General features: G+C 44.5%; 1 protein-coding gene across 3 annotated transcripts in view; it reads right to left on the reverse strand.

Moving 5' to 3' along the window:
• Positions 1–1,279: 1,279 nt before the first annotated feature.
• Positions 1,280–16,387, reverse strand: part of jag1a (jagged canonical Notch ligand 1a) — a 33,817-nt gene continuing 18,709 nt past the window's right edge. For 2 of the 3 annotated variants that reach the window (XM_084441059.1, XM_084441061.1), the window contains 15 exons: positions 15,804–15,977; positions 15,064–15,214; positions 13,141–13,305; positions 12,106–12,219; positions 11,477–11,590; positions 11,067–11,180; positions 10,684–10,800; positions 10,567–10,594; positions 9,079–9,164; positions 7,930–8,043; positions 7,161–7,270; positions 6,323–6,553; positions 5,679–5,810; positions 3,269–3,416; positions 1,280–3,127 (listed from right to left, as the gene is read on the reverse strand). In XM_084441059.1, the coding sequence (XP_084297185.1) occupies positions 2,607–3,127; positions 3,269–3,416; positions 5,679–5,810; positions 6,323–6,553; positions 7,161–7,270; positions 7,930–8,043; positions 9,079–9,164; positions 10,567–10,594; positions 10,684–10,800; positions 11,067–11,180; positions 11,477–11,590; positions 12,106–12,219; positions 13,141–13,305; positions 15,064–15,214; positions 15,804–15,977 (2,319 nt within the window). In that variant the 3' untranslated portion in view covers positions 1,280–2,606. The remainder of the gene's footprint in view (positions 3,128–3,268; positions 3,417–5,678; positions 5,811–6,322; positions 6,554–7,160; positions 7,271–7,929; positions 8,044–9,078; positions 9,165–10,566; positions 10,595–10,683; positions 10,801–11,066; positions 11,181–11,476; positions 11,591–12,105; positions 12,220–13,140; positions 13,306–15,063; positions 15,215–15,803; positions 15,978–16,387) is intronic. The other variant, XM_084441060.1, reaches the window with a different exon arrangement.

The raw sequence follows: 16,387 nt of genomic DNA on the forward strand, positions 1-16,387 counted from the left end.
ATCTACCCGACAAGTCACTTGCGTTTGACAGAGTGCCATGTTACAGATCATAACTATGATAGTTTTATTTTCTAGAGCGGCTTTGAAATGGTTATAGCCCACTGGCATTGATTTCATGACCTGAGCCGTGAAACGATTTTCCTTGCTTTCCTTTGACTCTGCTATCAGACACGGGATCATGGTGATGGTTTCGGATGTATTCACACACAGAGCACAGAGGCTAGGGCATTGGGGGCATATGGAGAAGAGAAAGCTTTGGAAGCGCTCTCTCTCTTTCTCTCTTTCTCTCTCTCTCACACACACACACACACACACACACACACACACACACACACAGACGAACACTTGCGCACACGTGTCAGTGTGTACACACACTCGCACTTAGCCCCCCCCCTTCCGCAATATAATGCAAGCAATAAAACCGATTTTGCGGCGGTCCCTCGATTGGGCAAAAAAATAAAAAGGTTACCAGGAAGTCAGACATGGCATTCTTTGGCTTGGAGTTAGATGGACCCACAGCGGTGGGATGGGGCCCCTGGGGGGGGAGGGCAGCTTTTACAAACATTATGGGGGAACATTGGCACTGGGATCTCTGCATCCCCAAAGAATAACATGCACCAGACGAAGGAAAACAGGGCCGGCCACAAGCTGAAAAGACGACTCAACTGATCACCCACATCCTCTGCCTACCCCCCCCAAAAAACATCCAGATCCCAGAAGAGCATCTTGCAATGCTTATCAACCACCGGTTTGAGTGAGAGACAGCCCCTCCTGAAACGATACAGTTTGCATAATTTAAAATAAACACATAAATGCCGCTTTTGTCAACCGCAGTGTAATAGCTAGCGCTGAATAAGCCTACACAGGGGTCGGAGCCACATTTTGAGGAAAGTCAAGCAGGGCGTTGCAAAAAGGTTTGCTTGTTTTTCTTTTTGGGGGAATGATTCCTCCATGACTGCATTTGCAAGTGTCTCATGCTGTTTATTTGTGAGAAAGACGGGCTTGTTCCCACGCAGGTTCTGTACAGGCCTTTAAATGCTCTCACATGTCCGAGGAGACACGTCGGTGTGAGCGCAAAGATGCTTCGAGGGCTGCAGACAAAGTCACCTCTGTTCGCCTTCTCTGAGAAACTCATTACCCATGTCGTCTGGTCTACAAGTGGCCGACTTATGCCACAACCCAGACATCTGCCCCAGTAACCCCACATGGAACACACCACGAGTCAAAACATTTGTTTGTTTGTTTTTTACAAAATATTTAATAAATATTACATTCCAAAAACAAAACAAAGACTTTATTGCCAGGATCAACCTCAAAACAAGACTTTTAATTCTCAAGTTCTCAAACCACTAGTGAAATTGATGCAAACAGTTTTTCTTCCATCATGATCCTTAAAGGTCAAATAATAACGAAACATGTCTTTAGACTCTTGATCTCCAATCTAGGAAGGCAATGTGCCAGTTCTACAGTGTTTTTATCGGACCCGCTATCAAGTATTTTGTTTATTTAAATTCATCATCATAATGCTAACAAATGCAAATGGTATTTACAAATACATTGAAACATGGTTGGTTGATTTGTTTTCAAAGGATCCATAGCCTACTCTGTCCCGTTCTTGACACATTTTCTTTTTACACATGGAAACATCAAGCAACAGAATGTATTTTTTGTTCCCTTACTGTAACATATTTAATTTGAGTGGCAATGTGTTGGTAGCCAAGTTGCTTTTAGAAGGGTCCCGCAGCAGCAAATATCACACTTGTCATTTTGTTCCCTCCCCTCCAATTACATTAAAGTACTTATAAAAAATATCCTGGCAAATATACCACAAAATTATATCAAACAGACAAATGTACAAAATGTTTTTTCAGGCACAAAAATGCCCATCCTATTGTTAAAAAATAAACTATTCTTTCAAGAACACTTTTGGCATTTATGAAACATATAGAAACAATATTTCCATCCAAAAATAAGGAAGTCATAAGCTTACAAAGCTGTCAAACCTTCAAATCTAAACAATGCATATAAATAAAAAAAGGAATGATATTTTAAGGCTCTCGATTATTAAGTTAATAAATCAAATATACACAACGATTAAAAGATATTTACAGATCTATACAAAATTCTACATTGACACTTAGATTCTTCATATTGGCAGCAGCCGCTGACAGACTCAACCTGCCCAGAAACAAAAATAAAATAATAAATAATATTTTTGATAGTTGCTGTGGTATGGTACCAAACACAAAACTAGTTCTAGGTCAAGAGCCTACATAGATATTTGTCGTATCAGGAAAAACCTTGCAAAGCTTCTGACAGCAGCTTACAGAACAACACAGAGATATTCAGCAATGCATTTCAGCAAAGCATTGCCTCTAGTTTTGCTAAATAAATGGAATTGCAGCATCCGAAATACCAGCCAACCACAGCTAACCATTCTTGCCAGCGTGAGCCAGCATGTCGAAACATAAATTAATCAGGGATTTTTTTTCCCCCCTCAACTTTTTGATTCAAAAATATGACAACAATCGTATAATCAATTTGAGAGCACGCCCTGCATCGAGCATCCAGGCACTGTGAAATCGTTTTACAGATTGATCGATTGGCTATACAATGTATTCCGTTCGGTTTAAGCTCTGTGCTGTTTCCAAGTCCCTGTTGTCCTTTTTGTTAGTCCAGTTGGGATGTTTGCTGGAGGTGTGGTGTGAGCTCCCGTCTTCTCGCTCTACGAGTGTGTACGCCGTCTGTCTTGGGAACCGCGCCTTCTGAAGCCTCTTCTCAGACTCTTCGTCTTCCGAATGCGTTCCGGCGTCGGACATGTTTGTCCGAATCTTGGCATTGACCGAGTTCTTGTCTTCATAGAAGTGTTGGTGGTGATGGTGCTCTTTGCCGGCGGGCAGGCCGTTGGGGGGGTGCTTATTGATGGGGTTCTTGATCTGGTTGAGCTGCTCGCGCACGTTATTGACGGCGTTGTTGTCCTCAGCGGTCGGCGGCATGGACTGGGTGTTGACGCCCGTGTGGGTGCTCGGCTTTCGCCGGCGCTTGAGGTACCATAGCAGCGGAAGAGCCAAGGCCAGGACCCAGATGACAATGAACACAGAAATGAGGAGCGGGACCAGGTAGTCTGCTGGGGAAAGAGAGGGATGAGGGGAAATGGTGAGAGAAGGGGAACCAAAAGCAAGACCAAGAAGAAGAACTTGTTGATTGTGACATTGAAAATAATATTATGCCTTTGACTCTATATGAAATCACAGACACGTAATATTACCAGGATGGGGATTTTGCTTCCTCTGGACGCGGACCTCTGCAATAGCCATGATGATGGTGCTGTTGCCGTTCCTTTTGCTGACCAGGTCAATGATCTTATCGGTGATCTCCTTGATGGGGGCCTTGCCTTGTCTCGGGTCCTCTGTCGACTGACATATTCAAGAGGGAACTTTTGGTTACACATTTTGATAAAGGTGTCGAAGTCGGAATATCTGAAAGAACCACTACTTGACCACAACTATGAAGATCCACTACCTGATCATTACTGTGCATACACTTATGATAAATGTACGGTGCATTCCGTAAAGTATTCACACCCCTTCACTTTTTCCACATTTTGTTATGTTACTGCCTTACTCCAAAATGGATTAAATTCATTTTTTCAAAAAAATTCTACACAATACGCCATAATGACAAAATTAAAAAAAGTTCTCTTTTGTTTTGTAAATGTATTAAAAATAAAAAATATCACATGTACATAAGTAATAGTAATTAAACTTTATTTGTATAGCATTTGTATGCACTCCCTTTGCTGTGACACTCAAAATTGAGCTCAGGTGCATCCTATTTCCACTGATCATCCTTGAAATGTTTCTACAACTTGATTTGAGTCCACCTGTGGTAAATTCAATTAATTGGACATGATTTGGAAAGGCACACACCTATCTATATACCCAGATAGTAAGCGGATCTGGGCCATATATGGGCCGGAACTAAGCCACAAGGGCCAGATCTGGCCTGTATATGGCCCAGATCCGCTTGCTATCTGGGTAAGGTCCCATGTCCATGTCAGAGCACAAACCAAGCCATGAAGTCAAAGGAATTGTCTGTAGACCTCCGAGACAGGATTGTATTGAGGCACAGATTTGGGGAAGGTTAATAATTCAGCAGCATTGAATGTCCCAACGAGCTCAGTGGTCTCCATCATTCGTAAATGGAATAAGTTTGGAACCACCAGGACTCTTCCTAGAGCTGGCCGCCCGGCCAAACTGAGCAATCGGGGCAGAAGGGCCTTGGTCAGGGAGGTGACCAAGAACCCAATGGTCACTCTGAAAGAGCTCCAGCGTTCCTCTGTGGAGATGGGAGAACCTTCCAGAAGGACAACCATCTTTGCAGCACTCCACCAATCAGGCCTTCATGGTAGAGTGGCCAGACGGAAGCCTCTCCTCAGTAAGAAGCACATGTCAGTGCTTGGAGTTTTCCAAAAGGCACCTAAAGGATTCTCAGATCATGAGAAACAAAATGCTCTGGTCTGATGAAACCATGATTGAACTCTTTAGCCCGAATGCCAAGCGTCATGTCTGGAGGAAACCAGGCACCACTCATCACCTGGCCAATACCATCCCTACAGTGAAACATGGTGGTGACAGCATCATGCTGTGTGGATGTTTTTCAGTGGCAGGAACTGGGAGACTCAGGATCAAAGTGAATGCAGAAATGTACAGAGATTCTTGATAAAAATCTGCTCCAGAGCGCTCTGAACCTCAGACTGGGGCAAAGGTTCAACTCCAACAACGACCCTAAGTACACAGCTAAGATAACAAAGGAGTGGCTTCAGGACAACTCTGTGAAGTGTCCTTGAGTGGTCCAGCCAGAGTCCAGACTTGAACCCGATTGAACATCTCTGGGAGATCTGAAAATGGCTGTGCACCGACGCTACACATCCAACCTGATGGCGCTTGAGAGGATCTGCAATGAATTAGAGAAACTGCCCAAAAATAGGTGTTCCAAACTTGTATCATCATGCTCAAGAAGACTTGAGACTGTAATTGCTGCCAAAGGTGTTTCAACAAAGTATTGAGTAAAGGGTTTGAATACAGTACATATGCACATGTTAAAAAAAAACAACGTAACTTTTCACTGTCATTATGGGGTATTGTGTGTAGAATTTTGAGAAAAAAAATAATTTAATCCATTTTGGAATAAGGCTGTAACATAACATAAAATGTGGAAAAAGTGAGGGGATATGAATACTTTCCAGAGGCACTGTAGATATATTGTATTGTTATATTATATTGTATATCTCAGAAAATTAGAATATTGTGGAAAGTTCATTATTTTCCGTAATTGTATTCAAAAAGTGAAACTTTAATATATTATAGATTCATTACATACGTAGTGAAATATTTCAAGGCTGATTGCCTCCTACCACGCTCCACGTTGATGTAGCACCAGGAGCCCCGACCAAGTATTGAGTGTGTAAACGAACATACTGAACATACTGTACAATCATAAAGATGAAAACAAAAAAGGCTTGAAATATTTCACTTTGTGTAATGGATCTATAATACATGAAAGTTTCACTTTTTGAATTAAATTACGGAAAATAATGAACTTTTTCACAATATTCAAATTTTTTGGGACGCACCTGTCTGAGTAGAATTCGTGTAATTCAGAAAGGAGATACGTACGATGGTCACATGGATCTCGTTGTGGGCGGTGATTGACGGCTCACAGGTCATGGCGAGGGAGAGCTTGGACGAGATGTTCCTCACCACGTACAGACCCCGCAGCTCGCCGCAGATGTGCTCCACCGTCACGCCCTGGAACACGCGCAGCGGTCGAAGGTCAAAGTTTGAATGAAAATTCATAAGATTGGTGCATCTAAGTACTATCAACCAAAGTCTTGGACCAGGGGTGTCAAACTCTGGCTTGGGGCCACTGCTGGTATTGTCAAATCGTAGGAGGGCCACTTCAACATTTGAGTACAAGAATGCGCAATATTTCAGGTGTTTTTTTATTTCCATTACTAACATCCAGATTTTCAATACTATAGAATTGGCTTTTTATTTCAATTGTATATGAATGGGTAGTTGAATAGGTATGAAACAACTAGAAAACATAATTAAATTTTGTACATTTTTAAAAATAATTTGGTGGGCCGGATTACATTATATCATGTTGGGGCCTGAGGGAGGGGGGGAGGAGGGCTGGAAATGGCCCCTGGGGCCTTGAGTTTGACACCCTTTTCTCAGACCATCTGAATGTACTGTTGCATGTTGCGAAATCAAGAAAACATGGTTCTTTTTTTTTTTTGCACCCCATTCCAACTTACCTGTGGCATGATGTCCTTGTTGAAGGTGAAGGTGATGTTGGCGCAGTCCCCGTCGGGGTGGCACTTGGCGCGGGCGGGGGGGCGGTGGGAGGAGGCCCAGCACTCTCCCTGGCTGGGGCAGGGCTTGATGAAGCAGTGCTCGTCCCGGATGGGTGTGCAGGTGTGACCGGCGGGGCAGTCCCCTCCACGGGGTGCAGCGTGCAGCCTGCAGGGTTTGGGGCCGCACCAGATCTGGGAGGAAACCGTTATAAATAAGGAGGCACCGAAATGAACATTTTGGCTGATACCGATAACAGATATTAACATTGCTATTATGGCATAATGATAACCGATATTCACTGATGTCGATATGATCTGTATAAAAAACATTTTCTATGATAATCGAATGTTATACATACTCAAACACATGGAAACACTGTCTCTATCTCCAAAACATTTGGAAAAGCCGATAAATCATATATTTACCGCATTGTTTCATCTCAACAAGTACACACACAACAGCAGATAGACAGAAATAATTATCGGCTGTTCACATTGGCCCTGTTTTGCACATCGGACCGATACATGAAAAAATGACTGACATCGTCCGATACCGGTGCGACTGCCGATACATCGTGCATCCCTAGTTATAAAAAGGTGCAGGTCAGGCTGTGTTCAGAGACAGTGACCGTTGATGCTAAATTAATGCGTTATGTTCACTCTCTTGTGAGTAAGTTCAAGAACATGGGTGAAAACTATACCTGAACTTCAATGTTGTAACCTAGAGCGTTGTATTACCACAGTAATAAATAAGTCTCAGTTACTGTATGTATGAATATAACTTCCAGAAACGTCTTACCTTTGTACAGGTGACCTTCCCATTGTTGCATTGGCAGGTGTTGCAGTCATCGTCCCATTTGGTCCCATCCGCCGCCACCAGTCCGTTGACGACACACGGTCTCCCAGTGACTGCAAAGCACGAGGCAAGATGACACCTGGATTGAGCCTTTACCAGACTATCTGAAATCCTTTCAGTTTCTATGGAGATGGTTGGGTTTGCATTCTTTTAACAGCCCATTGGTCCCATTGTACCAGGCAAGAGCAATCAAGCACAGACAAATTGAAATGATTTTTAATTGTATTTTATAATTGAAATGATCTTTAATAGTATTTTGACCCATGTCTGACCTGAACCACAATGAAAACCTTCAGATAGTAGCTGTATACAGTATGCTGCACATTCTACTGTTTACATAGTTTGTTAAATCCTGTGTCCTTCTCATAATGTTATGGTGATAAAACGAGTATACACTACACTTACATAAACCGTCTGATTGATGCCATGTATATAGTTGAGGTAAACGTAGCCTAAAGAAATTCATTATAGTGCATTAGAGCGTTACAATCCTGTTTCACATACAGAATCAAAGCCAAATCCTTCACTTGTACAGTAGAAAAGAACAAATGAGAACAGACATGTAACATGATGGGCTACAACCTGCTATTAAAACGCTTAGCTTATATCCCCTTAAAGCCCATAATACAGTAATTGTAGCATCAGGATGTTATGCACCTAAGCTCCAAGTTAAACCCAGTTAACTCTTGCAGATGGAGGATGAAGGTCTTACCTTCTTGGCACCGGTAGCCAGTCCTGCCTGGTGGGCACTGGCAGCGGTACCCGTTGATCTCGTCCACACAGGTGGCGCCGTAGGCACAGGGTGACGACTGGCACTCGTTGATGTCTGCGGAGACACGCAGGCGAGATCGGGCGACTGTTAAATCTATTTCTAGTCGGTTTTCCATATCATCTGTCTATCATATCTACACGTGCATCCGTCAATCTGTCCAACTGACAAATATATTGAATGACTCCGGAAGAGAGACAGAGAACAAGTTTGACTTGTATTTGATATCCAAATGAAACTCAATACAGGCTACATTTGAGAGTCGGAGAAGTCAGTATCAAGATCTAAATATGCTGAGGGAGCCAAACTGGGTCAGGTTCTTGGGAGTAAAACATTTTCCCATGACTATCGGCAACACGGAAATATCTACACTATAAAAAGTATTGGAATTTAAGATACAATTGTGAGGTAACATTTAAAGTTCAGTCCATGTCCAAGTAGAAATCACTGGTGTCAGCAGTATGAAGCCAACTAGATGAGAAGGCATCGATGATTAACAATACAAGTAAAATCTGAGCTGATTTACTCTACAGTAAGCTCCCTTTAAAGGGATAGTAGAGAATTAGACCCAAATCGTATTTGGTCGAACCATCACTTTAACGGGATCAAAGTTCTTAGAGGAGTGTGAACATATTGAGCAGAGGTCATAAACCTTCATCCTCCTCCTTTGTGTTGTCCTACAGACCCACCACATCCCAAAGTCCTAACTTAACCTTGACTTTTGTCACTGTTTAAGTAGTGAATGGTGGGAGAGGGGTTGTGTGAGTGAGTGAGTGAGTGAGTGAGTGAGTGAGTGAGTGAGTGAGTGAGTGAGTAGAGAGAGAGATTATTGTTATATTGATATTGTTCTAACGTTCATCAGTTATGTAAACAATGATTCCTGTTCTATATTTAGTTTTTATTATTATTTATTTTAAATATTATATATTTTATTACTTAATTGTATTATACAATTGCACTACCTTGTGCTGTGTGCAATATTGCAGTATTTGGCAATACTATATTTTGTATCGTCATGCCATTATAGCCTCAGTGAATTGAGAGAGAGAGAGAGAGAGAGAGAGAGAGAGAATGCAAAGAGTTAATACTCACTAATCCTGCAGTCGGGGCCGGCGAATCCTGGAGCGCACTCACACCGGTACCAGTTGTCCCCGTCCACACATGTTCCACTGTTGTAGCTGGAGAAAAAAAGAGGAGAGAGGTCAGGGGGACATGGCTCCAACCCAACAATATGACTGACAAAATGGGGGAAAAGAATCGCATGCCTCTAGCCATTCCCCACTTGGGAATTAGTGTGAAACAGTGAAGTTAGTATGCATTGTGTGACTTTGATACATTATCTTCCTAACGTAAATGGTACAGGAACAACATCAGGCTCAAAAACTAGAACCCCAGACAAAGATATAGGTGATGGTGATTCCCTTGACTGGACTCACTCCATGTAAATAAAATAAAGTTTACAGAGTCTGCACTTCCGGCGATTTGTCGCGTCGATAACTTCTGGTGAAAAACAATGTCAGAGTACAACCTCTAGGGGGGCGGGGGCTCTGGCCGGGGGCTCGGTATGATTGACAACGATCGATCATCCTGAGATATGGCCACCCATTCTCTCTTGCTCACACACACTCCACCTTTAAGGTGAATACAGTATTCAGGATCATCTAATTGCAAACTGTCGCGATTCTTAGCAGCTGTGGATTATTCTTGGTTCGAAGATGCGTGTGGTTGCTAAATTGCTTTTTATAAATGTGTATTTAGGTGTTAATCTAACGTTGGCTTGTATTTTTTATTTCTTCATATCAGTCATAAAATGTTCGCTAGCCATGATGGTAATTTTTGCTATGTTCAATTACATAGACTTATGATAAAAATGTTAGCGATCAGAGCAGTAGCCTATCATTCATGGCTAGCTGCGTGGCTGTGTGGGGATAGGCCTGGCAATGCGAAGTGGACCAGGAAGTGGATGCTTGGCAAATGTAGGCTCAGGGAGGGAACCACTATTAATTCTATCGATGACAGGGTCCACCCCTCTTCTGATCAACTTAATTTTTATTTTTCACACCTGGGATTTTTACGACATGCTTTGATGGGGAGTCGGGGACTCTTGTTTCTCCATGAGCACTCCCTCATGTTAGCCAATCAGATGTCCTGGGGTATGTTCACTTGTCGCGCAAGGCATGTCTTTAAAAATACTGCTGGAAAATTCTTTTTTTCCCACCTTTTTGCTCAAATAATGGAATTTTCTGATTAAAGGTTTTTTGTAAACAAGAGACATATTACAGTACATGTGCTTAGAGGCTGCAAAGTCATAGAATGCAAGCTCCCTTTAAGGTTGTGTGTGGAAGAGGCAGAGTGGAAAAAGAATGATGGTAGATTGGGAAGTCATGAGCAAACAGCAATGTGAGCTGTTGTGGCTTTTTGTTGACATTGTGGCTTTTTGTTGACATTGTGTATGTGTATATATGTGAGAGAAGTGTGTGCGCGTCTTGGAATGTGTGCGTGTGTATGTGTTATCGGCAGTGGGACATTCTTGAGGCGAGATATGTTTACTGGGGCTAATTTGGCTTGAGACTGACTTACCAAGGGTGGGGATTGCAGTCATTGGAATCTGTAAAATGACAAATTAAAAAGTGAAGTTAGACACAGTCAGGAGACTCAAAATGAAGATAACCTACTAGTCCCCTCCCTGCCACTCACTCAGGTTGCAGGTCAAGCCCTCCCACCCATCTCTACAGACACAGGTGAAGGAGTCTCCGTTAACGACACAGGTGCCTCCGTTCTCACAGGGACTGGGTAAGCAGCTGCTGTTCTTTGCTAGGGACACAAACATAACCTTTAGCCGCCATGCTAGCTAGCAAACATAACCTTTAACCAACATGCTAGCAAAAAACAAACAAACAGACCACAAATTTGTTTCAGGAACTAAAAAAATGGAATGTATTTCTATGTGCAATGCGCACACAGTTACTGTTAAATATTTAGCACATTTTACACTGGTTTTCGTTTCCTTTCAATGCTAGCTAGCCGCTAAGTAGCACCGAGGCTACATGTTCTGCTTAGCACTAGCTGTTAGCACTGACCTATGTTGCAGGTGGCTCCCTCCCATCCAGCAGCACACATGCATTTAAAGGCGTCCCCCTCGTCATAGCAGGTTCCACCGTTGTTACACGTAGCCTCGTCACACTGGCTCTCCCCTGGAAACCAAACGGGCTCACGTTAGCAATAGCTGGCTATAGGCCTAGCAGCAGTCAAGTTGAGTCAGGAAACCATCAACACCACAACACCTGCCTGTGGCGCCATTTATATACGTGTAGCTACAGGATTACACCATAAACCTCTTGCCCCCTCCTACACACACACACACACACACACACACACACACACACACACACACACACACACACACAACCTTTGCATTCCCCTACACATCCCACACTGCCCCGGGGGCCAACAACACAACAATGCGAGAACAGGTACAGTAGAGGCCTACTTGAGTGGCAGGTCTTGCCCTTCCATCCGTTCTTGCACTCGCAGTAGAAGTCGTTCACCATGTCTCGGCACGTGCCGCGGTTGCGGCAGGGGCTTGTGCTGCAGTCATCCACGTCTGAGGGGGAACGAAGATAATTATGAAAAATACCGAAGCGGCCCATCGGGCATCTTCAAGGACAAAAGAACATCCGACAGGTCTCGTGTTTCAGTGGCATATTCCTCCGGGTCCCTCCTTATCATTTTAAGATGGTGGGAATTTATATATATTGAGGAGCCAGATGTATTGCATAGAGTATAGTGGCATAAAACATGTATGCACACTCTTGTAATGCTCTCTGCCTGTGTGCAATATGGTATGATCGTCTCATCAAGCGATGTTCATCAAAAAATGCTACATAACTTTAAGTTACACAGCTTCTGAATGCTTAATGAGTCTTGCGGTCAAGATAACGGGAAATAAAATGAATTTCTGATACACTATACACAACACCGGGGGTTCTGAAATGGTAGAAAAATGATTCATAATAATGGATGATTCACATACTTAGGCACATGCACGCGCACACACACGCACGCACACAGGTGATTGTGGTGTGCATTGTGACGAGGAGACAATTTGTGAGAGCTTACTGTTCCCGCAGTTGGGTCCCTCCCAGCCCTCAGCGCAGATGCACTGGTACAGGCTGACCTTGTCAATACACGTCCCCCCGTTCTGACATGGGCCGCTCTCACAGTCGTTTATATCTGAGAGAGAGAGAGAGAGAGAGAGAGAGAGAGAGATGGAGAGAGAGTGTGAAAAGTGTGAACGTGCACAATCAAAGCATGCAATGTAAAACACACGCCACAAGATCCCTTCGGTGACGCATCTGCCCCCCCCCCAGACTGATAGAACAAGTGAACAAATGCCAGTTATTTTTCTACAGTCCATGTTGACTTGGAAGTGTGGTTCCTACTTTACCTCATCTATTTTGACCATCTCAGATCAAACAACCAAGCTCAGACACATCCAGAACTCCCTATTCTCTTCTGGGTCACTCGAAGCAAGGCAGGTGAGGGGGGGTGGGGGGACAAAAAATGACTTCCTGGCGTGGTGGTGCTGGGGGCTCATTTAACAACCCCTCCCCCCCCCACCAACAGGCTACGAAGGGTGATTAATCTTGCCCCTGGCCTGGGACAGAGTAGACTTGGCCTGGGGCCTGCTAACCCCCCTGATAACCCTGGCGAGCGTGACCTTCTTCAGGCTAGGCCGCTAACGGCTAACCGCCATCCATCAAGTAGGAGGGTGCACTGCTATTAATGTTAATAAGTATCTTTGAGGGGGGAGGGGGGGGGGTCTCTACTCCGAAACCAAGGATCTCTCTTAAGGATGGAGATTGGATGACGCGACGGGAAGTTCCACGCAGCGTTGCGTGTCATGACAGAGAGAGGCTATTTGTCAGGTTGTCGTTATGACTAGTTCTAGGGTGCTTGCTTGACACATGATTTATTTTACTTTATATCGCTCCCCTTTCTTTTGGATGCCTTTGAGTCTCTCGGCTTTTCTGTGTCTAGCTCCTTCGAATCACACAAATCTTTCCATCTTATTTTCAAACCATCGCTCCATCCTCCCCTTGTCTCACATAATAGTCTACTGTATACTGTACCCAGGTTCGGGTGTGAACTTACTTTCATGGCAGTAGGTGCCCATGAACCCTTCCTGGCATTCGCAGCTGAACTGGCCCCCGGCCTGGCTCTTGCAGCGTCCGTGGGGGCCGCACACGTTGGACGAAATCAGGCGAACCCCTCCCGGGGTGCTGTTGGATGCCACCGCCACTGTGCAGCTGTCAATCACTGGGGGGAGGAGGGCGAGGAGAGAGGTAGTTGTGGTTAGCGAGGCAATCACTCATGAGAGGGTGTGGTATCTTGCCAATATACCACAGGTATACCACACCAGGCTAAACCTCGTGCCTATGAGTGCAACACAACCCGTGGTATATTGGTGATATACCACAACCCCCGAGTGAGTTGTTGCTTTGATACAACGGTTACATCATCGGGAAACATCTATGGGATAAATATAGACTATTTCACTGTCTTTTAAATCGATTTTGAAAACTGGTGAAAGTTAGTTCCCAAAACGGTCGTGTTGCTATGGAATTTAAATGATCATATTCCCTGGAGGAACAGCAATGACATCCAATAATTAACATTAGTTTGGAAGCGTACGCGAAATGGAAAGTGAACTTTTCTTCCAGCAATGTTTCCCATCCCTGGATACGACCTACTATTCCATAGCGACAATGAGCCCTAGCAACCAAAACCAATACCAGACCTGACCAGCCCTAGCTAGCCATGAACGAAGTGTAGCCTACTGTATATTTGCTCTGCAACATATCAACTGTCCAGTTGTAAAAACAAAAATATTTGACTGCCTGTTTTGTGCCTGTGACTGCAATAACATTATATGACCTGACCAGCCTAGTGCTAGTTACCTAGCCATGAACGAAGTGTAGTCTAACTTTACTGTATATTTGCTGTGCAACATAACAGTCCAGTTGTCAAAACTAATTGCCAACTAATGTATGCTAGCCAACTGGCTTGTTAGCCAGACACCTCAGTGTCTCCAAATCAATAACAAATATGCATGGTATCACTGTCGTTTGTAGCCTCAAGTACATTGATATTCATTGCGAGTTGTATTAGGAGGATAGGACGAGGGTCCAAAACGACTGATCCGAACCTGGACCCGAGAAATTAATTCCGAAATCCGATTACGCTGTGAAAGCGCTGCAAAACGCAGACAGTTTCCTTTCGGTGCCCATGGCAACCAATGTAACCGGCTCACGCCCGGCAACTGTAGAATCGGCGTCTGGTCTATTTTGTTCTGAGAGCCGCAAGCGAATGTGTTGCAACACCCATGAGGCACTGATCAACCTATAAAACATACACATTCCAGCGCGCACGCACGCACGCACGCACGCACGCACGCACGCACGCACGCACACACACACACACAGTTCTTCCATGGTAGCCATCACTCTTGCTCATAGGGATCCACAGAGAGTTTTCCAGGAGGAACACACAAGAGCATTTTACACAAGAGCGTTTTACAGATTGCCAAATTTTTCAGGGCCGTTTTTGAGAGGCGAACAAAGGCGAGGAGAGGGAACATTTTCAGGAGCTTAGGCATTCTGTCAGAGGGAGGGGGATTTTCGAAGGGAGTGTCCTCGTCAAAAGGAGTTCAGCAGTAGCAACATGAAAACATGAAACCAAATCTTAACCCTTCCCATGGTAACAAGGCCCTGGGGGAGCAGCTGAGAACGAGTTAGCGGCGCGGCTCGCTATCACTAGGCCTCCGAGCAACAATGGTGTGACACACACTCAGCACAATGGCCTTGAGTAAGCGGGATTAGCTTACAGCTCTGCGGGCCCAAAAAGCTCCCCTCTCCTATTTACAGTTGGCTATAAAAGAGTTGAGAATGGCCTCAAATCGAGGGAGTTAGCTTTCATTACCGCTAGCCTAGCGAGTTAGGCTAATGCTAGAATGCCAGCAGGCTCTTCAGTGCCATAAAGAGCAAAACACTGAGGCTTAATCAAATAAATTGTAACCTTTGCATGGTGTGGTGCGACAGTGGTCCTTCAGGTGAGAGCAGTTCTTGCCCTCGTAGTCTTCCGGACATTTACAGAAGTAGTCTGTCGCCAGGTTGAAACACTGGGCGCCATTTTGACACGGGCTCGGCATGCAGTAATCGATATCCAGCTGGGAGAGTGAGAGAAAAGAAAGCAAAAGATTAGACCGGTGCCATGAAAATAATACCTGCAATTTGATGTTTTCATAACCACAATGTACAATACACCTCACCACAGAATCACCACAGAAACCTGCTTAAGAACCGTAAACAAACTCTCAATGGACACAGTTAGCGGGAGGGAGAGGCTTGACTCAGCCAGACGGAAGTTTTCTCCGGCGTGCCTCCAGGTGCTAAAAAGCGTGACAAAGCCGCGGTTTTGAGTTGCAACGATCACCAAGAGAACCGGGAGTGCGATTACAGCGGAGCGGAAGAGAGAAAAACGGAGGGAAGCGACACAATAGTGGTGACACTGAGGAGGGTATGAAAACAGATTATGGTAAAGTGATTAAGAGTAGAGAGGCTGCCTGAGAACCACAGATCTGGGATCAGATTACCACGTCTCTCATGCTCATATTAACCGTACAGGTGACAATATTTCTGATCTTGGCCGATGGCGACCATCTCTGCTTTTAAATATGTGATATTGTTGCTTGGTAGAACTAGGGGGTCAAACTGTGATGGGTTCTTGGTGGTGGGTGTGGTCCAAAGACTGCTCACCTGACACAGGTTGCCAGAGAAACCGGGCAGACACAGGCAGCGGAAGCCGTTTACGTTGTCTTGGCAACGGCCGCCATTCAGACACGGGCCGCTGGCGCACTCGTCGATATCCCTCTCACAGTGCTCGCCGCCAAAGCCCGATGGACACACGCATTTGTACCCGTTGACCATATCCTGCAAGAAACGGAGAGAAGCAGAGAGAGAGAGAGAGAGAGAGAAAACAGTGGTCAGGGAGGGACGCATGAAATGGGTGGAGGAGAAAACAAGTCATTGTGAAAGAGAGAGGAAGCAAAAAAAACATAAACAGCGTTTGAAAGGAATTAAGACAGATTTCTTTTTCCTGGCAGGAGACAAGAATGTTTATGGTAATCTGATCTATTGTACTCGCGGAGGCCTTCCGACTACCAAATCCACACACACAGACACACACACACACACACCATCTCCCTGTTCCAAGCATTGCCTAAGCAACTCAGTTATGCATGTTCTGAAAGCATGTCTCAGCACACGCTATTTTTAAAGACGAAAAAGGGGAGGGTCGGTCCAAAAACAACTCAACTATACCAATCTGGAACAAAAACACC

The sequence above is a fragment of the Borostomias antarcticus genome (assembly GCF_949987555.1).
Source record: "Borostomias antarcticus genome assembly, chromosome: 7".
Taxonomy (NCBI): Eukaryota; Metazoa; Chordata; class Actinopteri; order Stomiiformes; family Stomiidae; genus Borostomias; species Borostomias antarcticus.